Source organism: Ambystoma mexicanum, chromosome 14, assembly GCF_040938575.1.
Source record: "Ambystoma mexicanum isolate Mex_15411 chromosome 14, UKY_AmexF1_1, whole genome shotgun sequence".
Taxonomy (NCBI): domain Eukaryota; kingdom Metazoa; phylum Chordata; class Amphibia; order Caudata; family Ambystomatidae; genus Ambystoma; species Ambystoma mexicanum.
Window position 1 is genome coordinate 662903566 of NC_090940.1, and position 23037 is coordinate 662926602.

The 23037-nt window shown below is 47.5% G+C and overlaps 1 protein-coding gene across 3 annotated transcripts in view; it reads right to left on the bottom strand.

Moving 5' to 3' along the window:
• BRF1 (BRF1 general transcription factor IIIB subunit) overlaps nucleotides 1-23037 on the bottom strand; it is a 1105609-nt gene that overhangs the window by 955676 nt on the left and 126896 nt on the right. For all 3 annotated transcript variants that reach the window (XM_069638202.1, XM_069638201.1, XM_069638205.1), the window contains one exon: nucleotides 2608-2688. In XM_069638202.1, the coding sequence (XP_069494303.1) occupies nucleotides 2608-2688 (81 nt within the window). The remainder of the gene's footprint in view (nucleotides 1-2607; nucleotides 2689-23037) is intronic.

Sequence of the window (23037 nt, forward strand, 5' to 3'; positions counted from 1 at the left end):
AATGAGCCGATGAAGAGGGATAGAGGGATGAAGATCCGCAAAGCTAGAAAACCAACAGCACCCTCTAGTTGTCGGAAGGAGTGGCGCTGTAGCAGAATCTTTAAATCTCCAAATACCTGTTATGGAAGAGAGAGAAGTGTCTCACAGGAGCAGAAGGCTCGCGGAAGGAGCCTGGAGAGAGCTTGGCTGCAGTAAATATCAGTTGAATGGAGTGGAGCAGACAAACCGCTGCTCGGCACTGAAGGGTTGCCGGTGCCCTCAACGCAAAGGCAATGAAGAGAAGCTTTGCAGTAGCAACCCTGAAAGCAGGAAGCTGCCCATAATCCTCAGTGACCAGGCAGGGAGCGGGGAAGAGGCTGAACGTACTCCCAACCCACCAGCAAGCGGCAGCATCCACGGCACGACGCAAGGAAAACACGAAGCAGCCAAACACAACCAGTGAGTCCGGCTGGGGAAGGCAGGACACCGGGGCAGTTTGCTGCACACCGTGGAAAAGGCTGAAAAGGGAGTAATTGTTGTAAGAAGGGTAACTGACGCATTCAATGCTGAATGCATGGAAAAGGCGGAGGCCTAAGAAACTGAGATTTTGGGACCCGCACCACAGCTGAGAAACCTGTAAGAAGCTCTGTCAGGATAGTGAAACAGGCAATTGTGGAAGATGCCGTATAAAGTCCTGGCAGGAGAGTATTCTAGGTGAAGAGTGGATCTGGGATCTGCACCCATAAAGAGTTGTGTTGTGCAAAAGAACCTGACAGGGGAGTATACCATGTGTTGTGCGAGTCTGGGACCCACACCCAAGTAGTGGAACTTTCAAAAAAGAATATAACGGAAGATTCATGCCATTAGGATTTTGAATAGCATTGTATGTGGAAAGGAACCGGGGAAGGGAGTTCCCATGAGTGAATTGCAACACCAAGATGAGAGGGTTATCCTTTTGGGCTAAAAAGAATTTGTTTGTTACATTTGTTTTGGTGGAGAGAAACCTGGGGCAGGGGGCCATTCCCTGGAACTATGAAGGCTACCATTCGAAACCTCTGTTGGATGTATACCTTTTTCTAAAAAAAAACATTTGTGCACTATTCGAGCCAAAGACATTACCCTTTTCACCCTCTAGTTGCTTTTAGAACACGAGGGCTAGGATAGGATTTCAGACACAGGACGTTTTTGCTTTGGACATCTTGAAACAGGCCAGAGCCCTTCGTTTTTGGTTGAGGTAGGGAAATACCTCCTTGAATAGAGGCAGTAAGGCCTTTCTCAAACCCCTTTATTATTTGAATAAACGTTTGTAACCACAAACAGGAGTCCTCTGTGTCTGCATCGCATTCCTGCTTCCTCACAGATAGTTGTGATTCATGTTTTCTTTGAGAGGTCTGAAGTGAGTATTTTTTATCGGGTACTGTTTTGTACAATAGGTTTTTTTTTTTTTTTTTTAAAGTACTTGATCCTTCATTTATCCCTTGAAGAGGTTTCTAGAGTGAGATGGTGTGGAACGAAATATGTAGGACCAGTTCACCATTTTTGGGATCAGGCCGTTCAGGGGTTTTGGCCAAAGTACCATGTGTTGCTGTATTTAAAAAGGGATTGTTGATTTCATAGTGGGCATGGGTCATGTTGCTTTATTATAATGATGTTTACTGCACAATCAATTTAAATTCTAAAAATTTAAATCATTTTTCGATGGCAAGGCGCTGAATTGGTGTTGACAATCGACGGGCATGAGCACCTTGGAGTGAGGTTGGTAGTTGTGTCTTGGATTTGCTAGGGGTCAACTCATTCCGTTTTTTCCCCCTAGTGTCCCCATTTGTTTTTTGGAGGGCCCAGGTGGCACTATTAGATGAAGCAGAAATAGGACGAGAGAGAGAAACAGTTCATTATCAAAGCCTAGCAAACATAAGGCATTCAGAATCTAAGAGGAGAACTCACAATAAGGTGAGAAAAGGGGGCTGAAAAGGGCAGCACACTGCAGATAAACCGGCCCCCATTGATCCCTAAAAACAGCAAATACTCCCAACAAGTAAATAATGGGTGTAAAAGTACTACCAACAGACACATAGGGGCTGCCCCTGCTTCCACCCACACAGCCATACATATAGATTGAGATCAGGGAAACCGCCAGAGCAGGCCATAGGAAGGCGCTGCATATTACCACCCGATTGCAAGAGGAACGTCGGTGTAAAAAAGTATCTTAGATTTGCAAACATTATTGGTAGGCAGGCCTATGGATTGCAAAAACTCCACTGAGAATGACTTTATTACTCCCTAAAAAATAATTTCAGTCCAACTTCAAAAAAATAGCTGTTAAATAAGCCTACTTAACACTTATCTCGCTGGAGTTTTGGAATACAGTGAAAATAAGACGAGTAACAAATTCACAGAAAATCATGCAGATGTGACAACAAATTTACATTTCTAAAATACACTTAGAGGCGAAACGATATATAGAAGACATTGATGTGCCAAAAGCACTAATTTGCTGCTAAAATACTATTAGCAAATGTACAAATGGGGTAGAAATGCGAAAGATTTTAAAATCCTTAAATGCTGCAAAGTGTCAGCTCTGGGTGGCTCAAACGGCAACACACAGGAACAAGCAAGAGCGTGACGTACCATTCTGAAGCGTAACTGCTCGCGATTCCTTTCCCAGGTTTGTGTGGAACACGCCTCCAAGAGGTGGCGCTTTACAGGAACCTGCAATAGAATAAGAGAAGACACCTTGAATTAAACTAAACTGTCCAAAGTCACAAGAGCTCAGAATGAACAGTACTGAGAATAGGCGATAGAAATGCATGAGCAGGTCTGCAGGGTTCACATGAAGCCATCCTTTGAAGCTATCATGCAAGGATCAGACGATACAGAATGGCGCGCAACATCGCATCTTCCCATGAAGCCATCATGCAAGGATCAGACGATACAGAATGGCGCGCAACACCACATCTTCCCATGAAGCCATCATGCTAGGATGAGACGATACAGAATGGCGCGCAACACCACATCTTCCCATGAAGCCATCATGCTAGGATCAGACGATACAGAATGGCGCGCAACACCACATCTTCCCATGAAGCCATTATGCTAGGATCAGACGATACAGAATGGCGCGCAACACCACATCTTCCCATGAAGCCATCATGCTAGGATCAGACAATACAGAATGGCGCGCAACACCACATCTTCCCATGAAGCCATCATGCTAGGATCAGACGATACAGAATGGCGCGCAACACCACATCTTCCCATGAAGCCATCATGCTAGGATCAGACGATACAGAATGGCACGCAAGACCACATTGGGAAGGACCAACCAAGCACAGTAGCAACACACCTAAAGAGACATAATGCTAGAAAATACAAGAATTAAGACAGGGGAAGGGATTAGCACCCACACACAGCACGAGAGGCCCCAAAGATGGACATTGGTAGAACTTGTAGTTGTGCAAATTAGTCTTTTGTACCCAGATCCCTGAGTCACTTTTTTCCTTCACGTTTTTTTTTCCAACACTTTATTTAGATTTTCATGAAGAACAAATAATGCAATAGCACATGGTTTGCAAAATGATACCGATTTAAATTCAACACAAAAATATTCTTCCTATATTGTCAGGTATTTCCGTCGTGAACACAGCCATTAAATCATCTCAAGCTGATAAGAAAATACCCAGTGCCCATTGGTCAACAAGATAGAATACACCAACACAAACTACACAGGCTGAACAGGACAAATCACAAACGCACACGTCTGTACACAACAAACCACCAAATACACCTATACACACGTTCAACTCATAAATTACTCCAAAATCACATGCAAACATGCATCTAATTGAAGGGCCCCCATAATTTCAGATAAATCTCTTCACGGTTTTGTTTGAGAAAAATAAGCTTTTCAAAGTTTGAAAGAGTCAGCACATCTTTACTTTAATAGATTTATACGTGCAACCATGTACCCGTGGGCTCAAGGATGCACATAAAACAACAGAGACTAACAAGCAAGTGAAAAACAGTGAGCGGATGAACTAGCAAGAGGGAATCCAACAGAAAAAGGAATTTAGGCAAATAGCGTTTCAATTTCTTTAGCCAACCCTCAACTAGTGATTTTCCCTCGTTTGTCCACACACTCAGGATTTGCTTGGACGCCACAATCAGTACTTTATCAATCCAGCATGACGAGTCACGTGCAACATCACGTCTACCTTTGGGTGAAAGTACAACCAGGGCAGATGAAGATCTCGGAAATGCCACCCCCCAAAATTGTGTCCAACCTATCAAGCACATCCTTCCTGCGTCACTTGAACCCTAAAAGCAAAAGTGACTTTTATATCCTTCCATCATCACTCCTTGCGGCCGCGCCCTTGGTGAAAGCGCACCCCCTGGCATTCGGTTCTGGAAAGCAGGTGCACAGCAGCAGCTCAGCACTGCTGAGCTGCTTCTGTCAATACGTGGTCCATAAGTCAGATCAAAACAAAACGAGGGGGCGATAGAGTCGAGGAGGCAGCGAGCAAGCAGGATAAAGTGAGGGGCGGTAGAGAGAGTTGGAGGCAGCGGCAGAATGCACGATAAAGGGAGCGGGTAGTAGACAGTTGAGGCGGCAGTGGCATGCAGGTCCAAGGCAAGCATCATAGCCACGAACGGGGGGGGGGGGGTCAAAGTGAAAAGGCACAGTCAACCGCTGCCATAATGCAGGCACACCACGCGACTGGGCCCTTCAGACAGCATAGGAAATGGGCCAGAACTATCCCCAGACCCAGGTGCTCGCCACCCGTAACCATCACGTCCGTACTTCAACAAGCAGGCGGCTTTCAGAAGACTCTGCAGCACTGATGAGTCTTCTGAAAGCGGTCGGTCTGCTTGATGAACCGCCGGTTGCTTGTGCATGTGATAACTCTGCTTCAGAACAGGATACTTCCAGCGAGATCTGTCCTGAAGCAGTTGTGCACGAGCAGCCCACGTTTCAAGCGGGCACTTTCAGTGGACTCCGGATGGACAACTGAATACAGAAACAGCCAAAGCCTCACACACTTGCTGTAATGGTCAAAACTGGTATATCTGTCCTGCAATGTAGAGAAATGATTTTTTGGGGTGAGAAGTGTGACCAATTTAAAATCGCAAAGCTCAACTTCAATTATTCGCTCAAAAGGGGTTCTTACAGAATCACTGTAAGACATGTTTCAAATGTAAAATTCCGGACATACTTATGTTCCCATAAGGCTCTTTGCTTTTATGCAAATCGCCAGGATTTGATTCTATAAAGGTATGCTGTATTGGTGGCCTGGGACCACGCACCTAGGCCCCACCCCTCCAAGGGTGAGAGGGGTCCCCCCAGTACATTTCTCTAATTTCCAGCACCGACTTCAGGGGTGAGGAAATCATAACTCCCGACGCCCGAGACATGTTTTAGGTCTGGGACAGCAGGTTTTTAAAGATAGTTTGTCCTTGGGACAGGGAGATAGTGTTGGCAGCTTCAGGGTTGTGTAGTGTGCAGTGTTCAAAGTGATCGGGTTTTGCTGCATGGAGACAGGAGCTTGGTGGTTTAGCAAGCCAGCAAGGGCGGGAACGCGTGTATCTGTGTTCCACGGGCCCGGCATCGCTTTACAAGCTGCGCATTCCGCGGGTAGGTGCTGGGATTAACATGCTTTGCGTGTGTGGCGTTCTGCCACGAGGAAGGGCCCACTGTGCTGTGCATAGAGAGAGAGGGGGGGGCTGTAATGGGTGTGGGCTCGAGTGCTGCGGGGGCCGTGCTATTCCCGTTACCGTGTGGCATGGGGCACAGGGTAGAGCTGGGGTACCATGACGCAGGGCCTGCACTAGAAATGCGTGTGCAGTCTCACAGCCCCTGCAGAACTACTGTCATTCTGGCAGAAGGGAGCGTTGCCGACTCCCGACCCGACCCGACACGGGCACACTTAGAAGCACGCCTCTTAACTTGTAAGTGTGAGTACTGTGCGACGAGAAAAGGGTGGTAGCATTTGCATTTCAAAGCCCAAACACGACACAATTAGCTACCCTATGCTTAGCGGGCACAGCTCACTGCTGCACCCCCCCACCCCCGCCCACGGACTCTGGCTTCAACCATCTCACCAATCGTAATGGACCCCAAAACTTCAGCCCCCTCTCCCTAACACTGCCCCCAAGCATCCTCTGTGGTTTCACTGAAATAAAGAGGCAGGACCAGTTATCAAAGGTGGAAGTCACAAATGCTGCAGCAAGCTTCATTGAACAGCAAAGCAGGAGTCATCTTACAGGTGAGGTCATCGTTTCTCCACCACCCCTCAGGATTCTGTGGCTTCCGACGCCCCACCTCAACTCCTGTTCCCCACCCATTCCTAGCCCTTCCCCCTCTACCCCAGGCCTTTTTTCTTCTTTTCTCTCATCACATACTAGCCTATTTTAAGATGACTTTCTTCTCATTCTATCCTCCTTGTATTCGTTTCCTTTCTTCTCACTCTACCCTACTTTCCATGAAATAGATATTATCCTTCCCATCTATCCCTTAGTTTCCCCTTAGCATGCTTTAATTCTACTCCACTCCGGGCCCCTTACCCCCTTCTAACCAGTCCCCAGTATTGCCACCCCATCCCACACAACTCCCCCAGTAGCTTCACTCCCCCGTGCTTCCTTCCTCCTTTTATTGTCCTGTCCTCCTCCCCCTACTCTACCATTTCTCAAATCTTGGCGTTCCCCAAATTAGTAGCATTCCCTACCCAATTACTTCCATGCCCCCATCTGAGTGCCCACTGCTTTGCATGCCCCCCAACCCAACCCCTTCCGTCATCAATTGATTCCATTTCTAGGACCCCCCTTCCCCCGAACTTTCAATACCCCCAAACCCCAAGTCCATTCAGCCACCTGGTTTGTTCCAGTCCCAAATTCCTTGCTCCACACAATGGGTTTCCATCCCCCCCAACTCTTTCCATTCCCCCAGTTCTTTCCTACCCCATTCCTTCCATTCCCCTATACCTTTCCGTTCCCCAATTCTTCCTCTTCCCCACTACTTCCCCGCTGTTCCGCATTAGTTTTATTCCCCATTTTGCTTTCATGCCTCTTCTCACAAGCTTCCAACCCCCCTCCCACCCCGCGTTGTTATAGTTGGAAGGACTTCCAAGCCCCCTACCACTACCCCTGCCCCTTTTCCTGGGCCTCCCCCGAGTCTAGTACTCCTGAGCGTCCTTCTTTCTAAGCTAGTGGCTTCGCAGTCCCCTTCTGCTGCGATCACCCTGTAACATCCGCTGCGCAACTCTGGAAGAAAAACGGATTACAATGACTCCAACAGGACCACAAAAAAAGGGGGAAGGGTGGGCAGATTCCTCTGAGCTGGGGGAGCAGGACCAAAGAGGGTGCAACCCGTGATCCTGGTGCCTTACACAGCACCTCCCTGGCCCTGCTCTCATTCCGTCGCCCCCCACCCCCCCCGTCCCCGTGGGCAGGGGCCACCCAGTCAGTCCCCCCTTCCACTTAGTGGGACGCACGCCTAGTATTCCCACCACAGTAAAGCGGACTCTCAAGCAATACCATGCTGTGCGCTGAAAGCACAGCAGCCATTCAGTGGCTGAGCCTCATCACACCACTTATTTGATCAGGTTTTTCAAGGTCCGCAAAGCAGAGCTGCAAAGCACTTTTCTCCTTGCGCCTAGTAAGTTACAAGGTTATGACTTGAAGACTGTAGGGCTGGCAGGAGCCATCGATGGAGGGCCTGGAAAGCTCCGTGTGAGGGCGGGTCTGGGATTCTGTGCGCTGGGTGAGTAAGGGGCCATGTACTGCGCTTATGGAGGGCCACTCGTGATTGTTAAAATAGGATTCCCTGAAGCCAAGGCAATGGCAACGGATTTTCATGGGAGAGCAGAGGAGGATAGAATAAACGAGGAGAACTGGCTGATAAACTTGATGAGAGCAGCGTTTGGCTTGGACCCTTTTCCTTGCATGTTCCATTTAATTAGCCCTGTCAGGGTAAAAAAACACGCACATGGGGTGCTAAAACTGTAATGCAGACAACGGAAAGCGGTGGGGGGTTAATAGCTGCAGATTATCACGTGACAGGAAATCAGTGGAAGGTAACACTACGTGTCCACCAAAAAGCCGTAAATGGCGCTTTGGCCACAGCTGCTAATGTAGAGGAAACTGGAGTAAAATAAAGGTAGGTGGACACTGCGAGAGGCCAGCAAAGGCTGCACACTGAATGTATGAACTTTAAAAAGACTCAGCCTGGGGCTTGGCCCATTTCAATGCAAAGCGTTGAAAGGCCTGCTGCTGTCCACGAGGACTAATGTCCGAATGTAGAAAGGCAGGCGCTGGACTTGCCCTTTCACTTGGGGTGCGGGATGTTAGTTAGAGGGCTTGGACATGGATCTCCACAGAATGGAGAGAGTTTGGCCTGAGTGCTGCGCTGCATGAAGGGGCCAGTCATGTTATTGCGACTTGTATCGTGCACCGCTGCCGTTGTTCATGGTCTCCAGGCGCTCTGGCAGATCTAAAAAGGAAGGGAGTTGGGGAGGTTAGTTGGGCTGAGAGGGAAAAGCCAGCTTTGATGTGCTGTTGGTAGCTTAACTTTGGAAAAACCAGTCTGTGTGCTGGTATCATTTTAGTTGATTGGCATTTGTGTGATCTTTTGCGGGTGGTTGTATGCAGGCGTTTCATGTGCGTGTTGTCGAGAGTTGGCAGAGTGTTACGTCCGCGGACAATTTAAACATGGCCGTCAAATCCTCATGGTTTGGCGCATCAGCGATTGCAGGCAGCAACAAAGCCCTGCCTGCAGAGCTCACACATTGGTTGGGGTTACATCAGAAAGAAGCGCCCACACTGCGCCAGCTGGTGGAGCTGGCCTTAGTCAAAGGCTGAGGTTGAAGGCCTCAACCAGTCTGGGCCTGTCCGAGCATGGAAGGGCCCCCTGCCCACCCATAAATTACCGCCAACAATAGGAGTGCAAGTCCTGCCATGCCAGAAAATGTGCCAATGTCGCTGCTCCTCTTGGCAGATAAGACAGCCTACTTCCGTCTATCTCCTTTTACCCTACTCCTCCAACCTTATGCCTCCTAGTCCTCCTCCTACCTGTGATGAATGTGGATGCCTACATTGGCTTCCCCACCGTTACCCGCATCTGCCACCGGGCGCACTACGCCTCATCGCTTTGCTCACTGACCGAGGCGGACACACATCTGGCTCTGCAAACCATCACTATCTTGCCCTAAAAGCTACGGCGCAGACCTGAGGTAGCCCCCTGTTCAAGGTGTGGCTATTGCAGTGTGTGTAGTCCTGACCCTCCACCGCCATGATTGTCACCTCTATTACCAGAGCTCCTACCATCGCTCAATTGCTCCCCATGCGTGCATGCTTGCCCATCTATGCCATTCCAGCAGGTGGTTCCCCCCTCACTATAGTACACAGACTGTCACTACACATCATGCCTTATTGTATAACCTCGTTGTCCCCAGTATGTCTATTGTATGCCCGATGTAGCCCCGGACCATGAGGTGAGGGTCTACCGGGCGGTGCACTCTTGATCCACCATTATGTTGTAACAATAGGCTTGGCCCCGCACACTGTGGACGCTGCTTCCAAACTTGCATTCTAACTGGTGCCTAGATGCCCCAGGGCTTTGTGTGCGGCTGTTAATGTAAAAATAAGTAAAATACAAGTGCCCACAGTTTGGGTGCTTTGTGGCGAAGGTCTGGGTTGGGTGGTGGGTATGCAACGTGTTGTGTATGAGTCGGGAGTCGCCTGGGTTGGGTTAACCTTCAGCCTGACACGGATATCCAATCATATACGGTGGCTCTTTGTCATTTGTCACAAGTAAAACTTTAAAGGAATGCAGGCTTGCCGATTGTCACAATACTATTAACTTGAATAAGTGACTGTGTGGTAGCAAAATGTGCCACACTAACAAGATTGGTTGTGTACAGGAGAGCCTGAAGGGACAGAAGTTGTGTCGTAAATCCCTTCCTGCCGCTTCAATGGTTTCACTAGTGCGATGAATCCTGCAGACATCAGTGATCCCCAGCCAAAGATCTCCTCCCACAGGGTGCTGCCCGATGCTCAGCAGCTGCTTTTAACTCCTCCCACAGGGTGCTGCCCGATGCTCAGCGGCTGCTTTTAGCTCCTCCCACAGGGTGCTGTCCTGATACTCAGCGGCTGCTTTTAACTCCTCCCACAGGGTGCTGCCCGATGCTCAGCGGCTGCTTTTAGCTCCTCCCACAGGGTGCTGTCCTGATACTCAGCGGCTGCTTTTAGCTCCTCCCACAGGGTGCTGCCCTGATACTCAGCAGCTGCTTTTAGCTCCTCCCACAGGGTGCTGCCCGATGCTCAGCGGCTGCTTTTAGCTCCTCCCACAGGGTGCTGCCCGATGCTCAGCGGCTGGTTTTAGCTCCTCCCACAGGGTGCTGTCCTGATACTCAGCGGCTGCTTTTAGCTCCTCCCACAGGGTGCTGCCCGATGCTCAGCGGCTGCTTTTAGCTCCTCCCACAGGGTGCTGCCCGATGCTCAGCGGCTGCTTTTAGCTCCTCCCACAGGGTGCTGCCCTGATACTCAGCAGCTGCTTTTAGCTCCTCCCACATGGTGCTGCCCGATGCTCAGCGGCTGCTTTTAGCTCCTCCCACAGGGTGCTGCCCGATACTCAGCGGCTGCTTTTAGCTCCTCCCACAGTGTGCTGCCCTGATACTCAGCAGCTGCTTTTAGCTCCTCCCACAGGGTCCTGTCCTGATACTCAGCGGCTGCTTTTAGCTCCTCCCACAGGGTGCTGCCCTGATGCTCAGCGGCTGCTTTTAGCTCCTCCCACAGGGTGCTGCCCTGATGCTCAGCGGCTGCTTTTAGCTCCTGCCCACAGGGTGCTGCCCCCATACCCAGGGGATGCTTTTAGCTCCTGCCCAGAGGGTGCTGCCCCCATACCCAGGGGCTGCTTTTAGCTCCTGCCCACAGGGTGCTGCCCCCATACCCAGGGGATGCTTTTAGCTCCTGCCCACAGGGTGCTGCCCCCATACCCAGGGGATGCTTTTAGCTCCTGCCCACAGGGTGCTGCCCCCATACCCAGGGGCTGCTTTTAGCTCCTGCACAAAGGGTGCTTCCCTGATACGCAGTAGCACTTTTTAGCTCCGTCCCAAAAGGTGCTGCCATGATACTCAGTGGCTGCTTTTAGCTCCTGCCCACAGGGTACTGCCCCGATACTCAGGGGCTGCTTTTAGCTCCTGCCAATGGGGTGCTGCCCCCATACCCAGGGGCTGCTTTTAGCTCCTGCCCACAGGGTGCTGCCCCGATACTCGGGCTGCGTTTAGCTCCTGCCCACAGAGTGCAGCACTGATACTATCCAGTCTTCCTCTCGCAAGGCTGCCTCGGGGGGGCTCCCGAGTGATCAGGTCCAAGTATCTCAGTGGGCCACCTCCAAGCAGCCTGTCCAGTCTTGCCCTCGCAATGCTGCCTCTGGGGGTCTCCCAAGTGATCAGGTCCAGGTATCTCAGTAGGCCACTTCGCAGGACATTTCTGAAGCGAGTCTGCCCAGTGCTGTCTCTCCCTCACTCTGACCGATTACAGGCACATCCATTGGCTGTATCTTGTTGGAATAATTGCAGCACTTGTATAGCCCCAGCGGAAGAAGGTCTCGCTCATCTCTTTAGCCATGTGATTTTTCCACCAATAGTGCAAGAGTAAATCCCTTTAACCGAGGTTCCATAGAGAACACTCTACATTGCGCCATATTTTCTTCAACCCGAGGGGGGGGTGGCCAGCCTGCCCTGAGTCACAAACAAGCCTTACTATTGAGATCTGATATCTGAAAGAAGCTCGAATGATCCCTGCACTTAGAGGAAGGGCCGATCTCACCAGCTCTGGAATGGGCTAACGTGCTGGACCACAGGGGAGGGGATACTCACTGCTACGCCCTTGCTCGACACAACCCTAAGTTAGTGTGAAGAGTGCTGCAAAGGGCCTATCGGGCGCGTGCAACAATCAAGTACAACCCCTGGGTCAAGTTGGGTTTTCTGTAGGGTGTCTTACCAAAAGAGACAACCCCACAGGTCTCTGGTGGAGACTCTGGAGCTGGTCTAATATCCCCTCTGCTAAACTCTGTGGGAGCCTGCAACCACTGCCCGATTCCGTGTACAGAACTGAGACTCGCCATTACAGACGAGGGTCCCTGATGAAATGACCTCCGAAAGCATCCTTTGTCATTTTACAGGGGGGGTCTCAGCGAGAGGGTGCTCAGAGTGGATCTACCGCATAACCCTGCTACACACTCTGCATTCCCTCGACAAGCCCCAGAAGGTCTCTGCGGTGCAGGTCACTCAGTGGGAAATTCTATCATCATCGTTCCAATAGAGGAAATAAAATGGGTCATCAATTTACAAGGCCATTTCTGCGACTGCTTCAGAAGCTGCAAGGACGCCTCACAGGGGCTTCGGTGCATTGTGCTGCCCTGTGAAGCATGCTGAGAAAAAAAAAAAGTCTTATAATGAAATATCAAAAATACTGTGCCGACACAAACTAACAAAAATGAGCGCTGCTCAATGTAGCTTCACACCTTTACAAAACAGCAAAAGATGGGGTAGGATGCTACGCGTGGATCTATTCCAGCCACGGGGGGGGGGGGGGGGGGGGGGGGGGCTAGGATGCTACGCGTGGATCTATTCCAGCCACGGGGGGGGGGGGGCTAGGATGCTACGCGTGGATCTATTCCAGCCACGCAGAAGCATCCTTTGATCAGCAAAAGATGGGATAGGATGCTGTACGGGATCTATTCCAGCCATGGTCATTCCATGGCTAAATGTAACAATATATTACAGCAGATTGGTAAATACATTGATTATTTTTAACAACCTCTGATCCAGAAGACATCTACTTACATTAAAGATACAACACATTTTTCTCCAATTATTGGGTTTGGTACCACATTCACCGTCGCATATTCTGTTTACTGTTGATGTAAGAAACTTATACACATCAATCGCACATGATTTAGAGATTGCAGCAATAGAGTGGTTACTTTTCAACACGGGTGAAATAGAAGCAAATAAAGAATTCATCATCTTGCTCCGTTTCATATTAGCAAACTCATATTTCAAATACAAAAAAGAGTTTCATATGCAAATCACAGGAACTGCAATGGGAGCTACGATGGCCCCTTCATATGCAAACACCTTCATGCACAAATTTGAAACAGACAACATATTGAGTCACGAAATATGCAAACCCCAATTAGCCATTTGGATGCGATTCATAGACTATGTCTTCGGAATTTGGAGAAAAACAGAGGCGAAACTTATGGAATTCTTTTATTTGACCATTGATGAAAGAATCCAGTTCACTCATGGACATTCTCTGAGCAATACCCACTTTCTCGACCTGAACATACAGTCCATGGAACATCATTACAAGACCAACATTTACACAAAAACAACTGATCGTAACAACTTTCTCCACAGACTCAGTTTTCATCAGCCAAGCCTAATTAAAAATCTGCCATACAGTCAAATGCTTGGAGTCAAACGCATTATCAGTGATCCAATGGACTATGACAGGGAACTCCAAAAAATGGGTGAACAATTAATGAAACGAGGATACAAACAAGAGGAAATTACAAAAGCAAAATAGAAAGTGGAACAAAAGAGCAGAGATGAATTGCTTACAGCTGCGAGGAAAACAAAAACTGAACCACCATTAGTGTTTGTTACTAAATTTTCCACACAAAACAGCCACATCAAATCGATCATCAAAAAACACTGGCAAGTGTTGTCCTGCGACGAAAGGACTGAGGAGCTCTTCAAAGAACCACCAACATTTGCCTACCAATGCAGTAAAAACTTCCGAGACAGTCTAGTACAAACAAGGCAACCCAGAAAACAATTGGACACTAAACGAGTCGGAACTTTCGCATGTTTACAGTGTAGTAACTGCAGCTATGTGCACAAAGCAAATACCATAAACCATCCCCATACTGGTAGAAAGATCATGTTGAAATCATTTGCTACTTGCGATACACCAAATATCATCTACGCAATTAGGTGTCCTTGTGGACAATATTATGTTGGACAATCTCAGAGAAAAGCGAAACTTCGCTGGAACGAACATCGATCCTGCATACGCAACAAAAACTTCAACTCAGCGGTTGCGAGACATAAGAGACACAATTTGACACAAATTCGATTCATGATACTAGAAGTAGTCCAGAAGAATGAGCCACATGAAAATATCCAGACTAAACTTGACAGACGGGAATGCTACTGGATTGAACAGTTGGGGAGTTTAACTCCGCGAGGATTGAATGAAGAAATCAATTGGGCATGTTTCTTATGAACCCACCCATCATTTCTAAACATTGATGGCCACCATTTATAGAAATATTACTTAACCAAAGCAGTATCGTAAGTCAATAGACAACACGTAGATATACTGTACACGCGCCAGTGCACCATGGTTCCATAAAAATATCCAAAACAACTTCTGGTTAGACATGGTTCTCTATAGAGCCACCATGATTTAACGAACCATTTGTAATCGGTATTCGATAATTTAAAATATCCAGAAATACAACTGGCAAAATGTTTCTTGACATGACTCACAGAGACTTACTTCTATGTTCATATACACGATGGGAATATTCGTCTTGTTGCGGTTTACATATTGTGTGACACATTTAATTATGAAGCTGAAATCATTTGTTACATACGTATACAAACATACACAATCTACATATTGGTAATGTTGCAATGCCAATACTTTGAGACCCCGGATGCGTGCAATTTATAACAAACAGTTGTTCACGAACACTCGTCACGTTTAAACATTAATACAATTTACCTGAAGACGCATTTTCAGTTTTACAATTTCGCATGGAACTTGTATTATTTAAACACGCTCCACTTTATATCATCTAAATAAGTCTAGGTACTCTAGACACCCCGTTTCCATGGGGACGCGAGGCGTTGCAAAGCTGGGTACGTCCCATACGTTTGCGCACGCCAGGCAGGGTTGTCATGGATACCACAGCAAAAACCAGTCTACCAATGCGGCACATGCGAAGAACCAGTCTGCTCCTGCGGCCACTGGTACCAGTATGCAACTTGGGGAAGCCTGAACCTACATCATTGTAATCAACAGCTAGTTTACTATGGTACTAAGCTTAGATTCGTATCATTACCCTCCTGCAGAGCGGCACCAGTGACAGAGAGCAGATACAGTGAACTGACACTGGTGAGCCATTAACCTTTATTGTGAAGGCACATTATACATTTCAAAATAATACTAAGGGCACGCTATTCATTAGGATGTTTTGCAGTTGAACCGCTGAAAACACAGGGTCTCCTGTTGTTTAGGGCGTCATACACCACGAGGAATTGCCAAATGTAATTTAGTTCAACCAATTGCCCGGATTCATGGAACAATTGGCGCATTGGGTGTCGTAGACATGATATTTACCAGTATTTAGTTTTTCACAAGCATGTGTTCACGAGCATGTTGTGTTCTTTTTTCCCTAATGTCATCCCCTCTGGTATTCACCTTTGACAATTCTGCTACAGATGGGTATATACAACATCCCAAGCATCAAAATGAATCGTAATTGAATTGATTTATGTGCATTTGTGAAATGTTCGAATTCATATGCAACCCATGCTTGTTTGTTACATTTTATTTCTGGTACGGTCCCCAACATGCGATTTGTGTCTTTCCTGGTATTTTCCAATTGTATGAATTCTTGTATATGTTAGTGTGGTTAACGCCCCGACGAAGGAGTTTCACTCCGAAAAGCATTGGCCTGAAATTAACTACACAAGAAACTTAATTAGTCCGCTTCTTAGTTCTGTACCTAGCAGTCTGCAAACCTTAAATTGTTACGCTATTATACCTCAATGTTAGTGATAAACAATAACTTAAAATACCAAGAATCTTTTGAATATACTTCAATTAAGACTGCACAAACCCCAATCAAGGTATTAAGAAGCTCTATGTGAGCCTCCCGGGGAGCGCCAGGCCTAGCTGGATACACGTATCCAACCTGTTCTTGTATAGTGCATTCCCTGGCCCGTGCCTGCCGCCTGTGACGCGCTGCATGAGGGACCCGGGGGCTGACAGTGTCCTTCCTGCCAGAAGGTCCGCCTCCTAGTTGGGAGCAGGCTTCTGGATGAAGCCTTCACTTACCTTCTGGCTCCAGACTCCTCCATATTGGTGTTACCCTCCTTTACGGCGCCCTCAACAGATGCACTAAAAAGAGAAACAAGCTTTTTCGGAAAAACTGCACAACAAAAGCGACACCAGTTAGAATAACTTCTGCAAATACCTAAGGCTGGTCTAATTAAGAAACCCAAGCCGCATTAGTAGAACTGTGATGCAACACTGCCCCTGGGTGGACCAAGAGTGCATTGCTTGTGCGAGTGAAACTTGCAGAGAAGATTTAACTTTAAAAAAAATGATTTGTACATGATTTTAAACCTTATACAATACAAAATAATTAAAACATGTAAACATTAAATAAAATAAAATAGCACACACACTAAAAAGATTTAAAAAAAAACAGACGTACTTCACTCTCTTCAACTTGATTTTAACCATCATTTAAATTCCTTAACAGTTCATCCATCACAAGCGATCCGTTATAAAATATTAAAAGCAGAGGAGGATCATAATAAGAGCAGCAAGAGCAATACAATGCCTGTCCAAACCATGGCAATAATGCAATATGTTTCATAGCGCCAAGAGGTCGATCCTGCTGTCACTCTTATCAAGAGTGAAGTCAGGCCACCCTCCAGAACATAGTGCCAAAGGTATCCTCATTTAAGGGTGTCCCAAAGACACCCACCCTGTCCTCCTGAAGTACTGGACATGCCATCACTAGATGTTTTATTGACTCTACTGCACCCCCACAATGACGACACTCCGGGGTTAACCACAGGCCTCTATTGAACAATGTTTCCCTTGTGGGGGGCAAGCTAAACCTCATTCTCCCAAAGGGGTCTCTAAATCGACTGTCTGGACACAGGCTAAGATATTTCGTCCCCTTTTCTTAGACTCTAATTTGTTAGCATTCCCGGTGAAGCCCGTCGAAGAGAAAAGGGGTAAAGCTGCTGTTTCTAGCTGTGTGCTGTGCCACAGGAGATTATAGACAAGGGCGGAGAAGTAAAGCTGCTGTTTCTAGCTGTGTGCTGTGCCACAGGAGATTATAGACAAGGGCGGAGAACTAAAGCTGCTGTTTCTAGCTGTGTGCTGTGCCACAGGAGATTATAGACAAGGGCGGAGAAGTAAAGCTGCTGTTTCTAGCTGTGTGCTGTGCCACAGGAGATTATAGACAAGGGCGGAGAACTAAAGCTGCTGTTTCTAGCTGTGTGCTGTGCCACAGGAGATTATAGACAAGGGCGGAGAACTAAAGCTGCTGTTTCTAGCTGTGTGCTGTGCCACAGGAGATTATAGACAAGGGCGGAGAACTAAAGCTGCTGTTTCTAGCTGTGTGCTGTGCCACAGGAGATTATAGATAAGGGCAGAGAACTAAAGCTGCTGTTTCTGTGTGCTGTGCCACAGGAGATCATAGATAAGGGCGGAGAAGTAAAGCTGCTGTTTCTAGCTGTGCGCTGTGCCACAGGAGATTATAGACAAGGGCGGAGAAGTAAAGCTGCTGTTTCTAGCTGTGTGCTGTGCCACAGGAGATTATAGACAAGGGCGGAGAACTAAAGCTGCTGTTTCTAGCTGTGTGCTGTGCCACAGGAGATTATAGATAAGGGCGGAGAACTAAAGCTGCTGTTTCTGTGTGCTGTGCCACAGGAGATCATAGATAAGGGCGGAGAAGTAAAGCTGCTGTTTCTAGCTGTGCGCTGTGCCACAGGAGATTATAGACAAGGGCGGAGAAGTAAAGCTGCTGTTTCTAGCTGTGTGCTGTGCCACAGGAGATTATAGACAAGGGCGGAGAAGTAAAGCTGCTGTTTCTAGCTGTGTGCTGTGCCACAGGAGATTATAGACAAGGGCGGAGAAGTAAAGCTGCTGTTTCTAGCTGTGTGCTGTGCCACAGGAGATTATAGACAAGGGCGGAGAAGTAAAGCTGCTGTTTCTAGCTGTGTGCTGTGCCACAGGAGATTATAGACAAGGGCGGAGAAGTAAAGCTGCTGTTTCTGTGTGCTGTGCCACAGGAGATCATAGATAAGGGCGGAGAAGTAAAGCTGCTGTTTCTAGCTGTTTGTGCTGGCCCTGCTGTCCGGATAGTCAAGGACCGCTACAGCGCAGTACGCCGATCCAGTACATAGGAAGCAGAAACAAGGAGAAAGATCGGGACGTTTCAGGCACCCGGAAGACGAACAGCAACGGATAGCCCCGTAGACACAACAAAGTCACGATTCGACCGACACGGAAGAGTGGAATAACGAAGAAGGGAGGTAAGGAGGGCTGGGTCTGTGGATGTATGGACTACTGGACCTACTGTGCAACGCCTTTTCACTCCCCTCCCCCCTCCCCCCGCACTCCAGTATCAGCGCGATCAAATCCAAACGGGAACTTAGTGAAGTAAAACATTATTGGTAACGGGCGTCTTAGAAAGCCCTCTATTGTGGGACTCAAAGTATAAGTGAAAACCTTTTTCTCGTCTGATCTGAGGCAGCACCCCAAATTGAAGTGCTATCACCATCACTGCCTCTAAGCCCCCTATCTGCCCATAATTCTAGTGTGATGAACCCCAATTGAGGTACTGTGGATAGCCTAGAGCTAAGACGGGCTGGCACGGGTCACCCTAGTGGCTGCATCTTTCCAGCAAAGTAAACTTCCAAGGGAGGTATTAAGAAACTCTCTGACTAAAGAAGGGCAGTGGTGGGGGTACAATCAAGGTGCCATTACCTAAGCCGCCCCGATACCAGAAGAATCTATAATCAAAAACAAACAAAAAAAAATAAGAAAAATGAAACTGCGTAGCACATTGACAAAGGACGATCTCAGATGCCCAGAATGGGACGGATCCTAATCAGAACCTCAGGAGGTCAGGGAGGTTCGAGATCAACAGCTACTACAGAAAGACCATTCTGCTGATCCCACTTGGGTGGCTGAAGAAGGTCAGAGAATGCAAACTCATGTGCAAATCCATGCAAACGTAAGCCCTCCACATATCCCAATTCCTGTCATGGCAGGGGTCACAGAGCACTGCCTAATAACCCAATCCTGGAAGCAGGACTGCAGTATACAGTCACATCCAAGAAAATACAAAAGTGTGGATAATCAAGACCTTGTGCACATGGCTCGGACCCTGACAGAGCAGGATGAGGCTTGCATGGAGAATCAGATGTCCAATAAAGAGCCTCCAGCTACTCTGGTCGCACCAGAGAGATCTGCGACAAAAGATACCCCAGAATGTCAGGAGGGGGAAAGGGAGCCAAGTGCAACAATTGAAGGAGATTCACTGGAAGAAGAGAGAGGAGTTGGTTTTCCTTCAAACCTAATTCATGCACAGTGCATTCCCGCCCAACAAGGAATGTCGTGTACAAATGAAGCTAAAATTCCAGCATTGAAGTATGTCCTCAACTCCTTGGTCTCCGTATTTGAACTATTAAAGACCGAAGTCCAGGCGCACGCAGGGATTCTCCTAGAACGCACCGAGGAAACAGCAAGTTTGGATTCATCTTAAGTGGGCCTGTAATAATATCATCAACTCAAGCCTTGTGCCCTGGATAAGGAGCTGCGACTGGAGATGGCCAAACAAGGATTAGATACATCAGCCATTCATTCATCATTCGCTTCAAGGAGAAAAGAGGAGGCGGAAAATAAAATACTCCTACAGGATCTATTGACTCAAATGAAAACCATGTGGCAAGCTCAGAGGGGAGAGGTCGGGGAAGATGCTTCAGATGAGACAAATCACACCTTTGATGATACCCCCTTATCAGAATTGACTCTTAAGGAGTTCAGAAGATTGGCCAATGTAGTGGAGGGAGCTCTACAAGAGGAATCTGGTCAGGAGGAACAATTGGTGGTGCTCCCCCCAAAATGTCAGGACCAAGCTCAACAAACCATGCCAGGGATGGATCAAAGTCGATGTAAGGGAAGAAGGAAGAGAAGAAATAGAGAATTGCCCCTTCCAGTGAGGGAAATGAAAAAAACAAAAACGTGGGAAATACAAAAAAATAAATAAATAAAATTGGAAACAAAACCTTGCTATGATCTTATGCTAAAGTCAACAGTATTGAGTATCCCGGAGGGAGAAGAGCATACGAATTGCCCAACCACGGCGGAGGAGGGCTTTGAAGAAAAGGATGAAAAGAAGGAGAGGCAATCAAAAAATAAAGCTACTCTGAAATTCAAAAATAAGTGTCGCCAAAATGACTCACTGGATAGTATTGAAATTAAAAGCATAAGTATCTGACTTCAAACAAACAGTCAAGAGTGGGAAAAAGAGTCCAAGAACACACGGCCCAGCACTAAATAAAGGAATGAGGTAAATCTGCCACAGATTGATGAAAATAACAAGATTCATCACAGCTCTCCACTGGCCCCACTGAACTACAACCGCCCAGTTTCCCCAATCTTCCTTATGACCAAACGCACTGCTGCGGCCACTAAATCAACCGAAAATATGAAGGAGACTGCGATCCAAGACAAGACCGTGAAAATAGCAGCCATCTTCCTGAAAACCCTGGCTACAGGGGAAAAACCCTGACTGCAGGGGAAAAAGTCGATGATCGAGGAAGTTAAATTGGGACAAGGCAAGTGTGCCTTGCTCAATCTAAATATAATGGAGGGGGGAAGTCGATGGAAATAGATTTGAAGGAGACGCAAACAGTGGTGGACCCACAAGAACTAAAACAATCAGCATGGGAAAGCAAGGCCAAAGAAGAGGTTATATCCTCATTTGCCATGCCAAAAGCCTGGCTCTCCATTTCATATAAAAATAAACACAAATCGAGGTGCAGAAGTGCAATCCTCTCCTACTTCAAGGAGATACCGCACCTCTATCTTCTCAACTCTTGAAACATTGAATCTGTACGATTCCCAAACATCAACTCCCCATTTACAGCTGAAGTGGGTTTGACATCGAGAAAGGGTCTGGAAGCAATAGTGGGAGCATCAACCGAACTGCAGAGACGGGGTCTTTCGGTCTCACAGAGCCCCCACTACTACCCTCCACTGTGTCACAGGCACCAAAATGGCTCTCTAGAGCCAGTAGATACTCTGGGGAAGATAGTTAAATGGAGTCCAACCAAGTGGAACAGAGAAACAGCGGGGGCAATCCTCAAGATAAAGCCCTCTCCATGCTTCCAGAGATTCTGACAGGTCCTGCAGAAACTGGGAGTGGGGACTCGGGCCCTTTAAGCAAAGGGGGATGTCATTAGTTAGCTGGAACACGCAGGGCTCCAATACATTCACCTCCAGGGAAATGAAAAACCATCTATTCCGAAATATAGATGACATGCATTACTCACCCTAATAGCATTTCTGATGATTGTATCTGCTTAGATTCACATGCTGTGCATATGGTCCGACATCCAGTGGTAACCGCGGAGTATTGCGTCTGGTCTTTCGGGGACTGAAAGGGGACGTTAGCATAGGCATGTCTAACACTATCCCTATCGTGGCGTGTGTAGTACCCAAAATCCCTCACGCGCCGAGGTCCCTCCGATTGTATTTTTTCTGCCATGAGGGAGCCCAAGGCTATAGTGAGTGAGTACATAAAGAGAGAAAGTAATAAGACATCTATGTTCCTTCCACCCCGAGCGGGGAGGTAGGGAGGGCGCATTTGAATCTAAGCAGATACAATCATCAGAAATGCTATTACGGTGAGTAATGCATATCTTCTGATGCTTGTTAATCTGCTTACAATCACATACTGTGCATAGACTAGCGAGCAGTACCTGGAGTTGGAGGTGGGTTGTGAGAAGGAACAGTAGAGAAAATATATATGTCTTGGTACTGCTTGTCCCACCTGAGAATCAGACCTAGAATGAGTGTGTAGGCAATAGTGTTTTGTAAAGGTGTGTACAGAACTCCAGGTTGCCGCTTTGCAAATGGACTCAAGAGGAACATTTGCAATGAATGCTATGGATGCCCCAGTGCCTTAGGTAGAGTGTGCTCTAGGCTTGAAGCGCAGTTCTCTCTTAGCAAGAGAGAAACATAGTGTAATGCATTTGGCAATCCACCATGAGATAGCCGATTTAGAGACAGGATCCCCTTCTCTACCAGCTGCCACTGAAACGAAGAATTGTTTAGTCTTCCTTAGTGGTTTAGTTCTTTCCAGATAAAACATGACTGCCCTGCGCACGTCTAGTGTGTGAAGGCTTCTTTCGGCCATGTTAGTAGGGTTCTGGAAAAAAAGTGGGTAGTTCGATTAACTGGTTCACATGGAACTTCAAAATGAATTTAGGTGCAAACCTGGTATGTGTGCGCAGAACTACCTTATCTTTGTGGACTGTCATGAAAGGGTCTAAAACAGAAAGAGCCTGTAGTTCGCGAACTCTTCTGATAGAAGCCACTAGGAAAACTGTCTTATAAGTCAGGTCTTTCAGACTTGCTTTATGCATAGGCTCGAAAGGAGCTTCCATGAGCCTGGTTAAAACCACATTCAGATCCCATCCAGGGGCTGGGTGAGAGATGGGAGGATAAATCCTCTTAACCCCTTCCATGAAGGCTTTAATCACTGGTATCTTCCACCACAATACCTTTTGCTGCAATGTGGTGTAGGCTGACAGAGCAGCCAGATGAACCTTTAGGGAACTGAAGACTAGCCCAGAGTCCAACAGGTGGGTTAGATACAACACAATGTGCGAGGGTGAGCAATCGATGGGATTGACGCCCTTGGAATTGCACCAGATGACAAAACGTTTCCATTTGCTGGCATAGCAATAACGTGTATTAGGTTTCCTCGCTTCCCTGAGTATGTACATGCATATCTGAGGGAGTTGCAGGTGTCCAAACTCTATGATCTCAGGAGCCAGGCTGCTAAGTTCAGAGTTTGTGAGCATGTGTGTAGGGTCTCCCCCCTGTCCTGAGACAACATGTTGTACGGGCAGGGTAGCTTGACTGATGGGGAGAGGGACATTTCCATCAGGTGAGCGAACCAGGGTTGGCGGGCCCACATGGGGGCCACCAGTATCATGGTAACTGGTT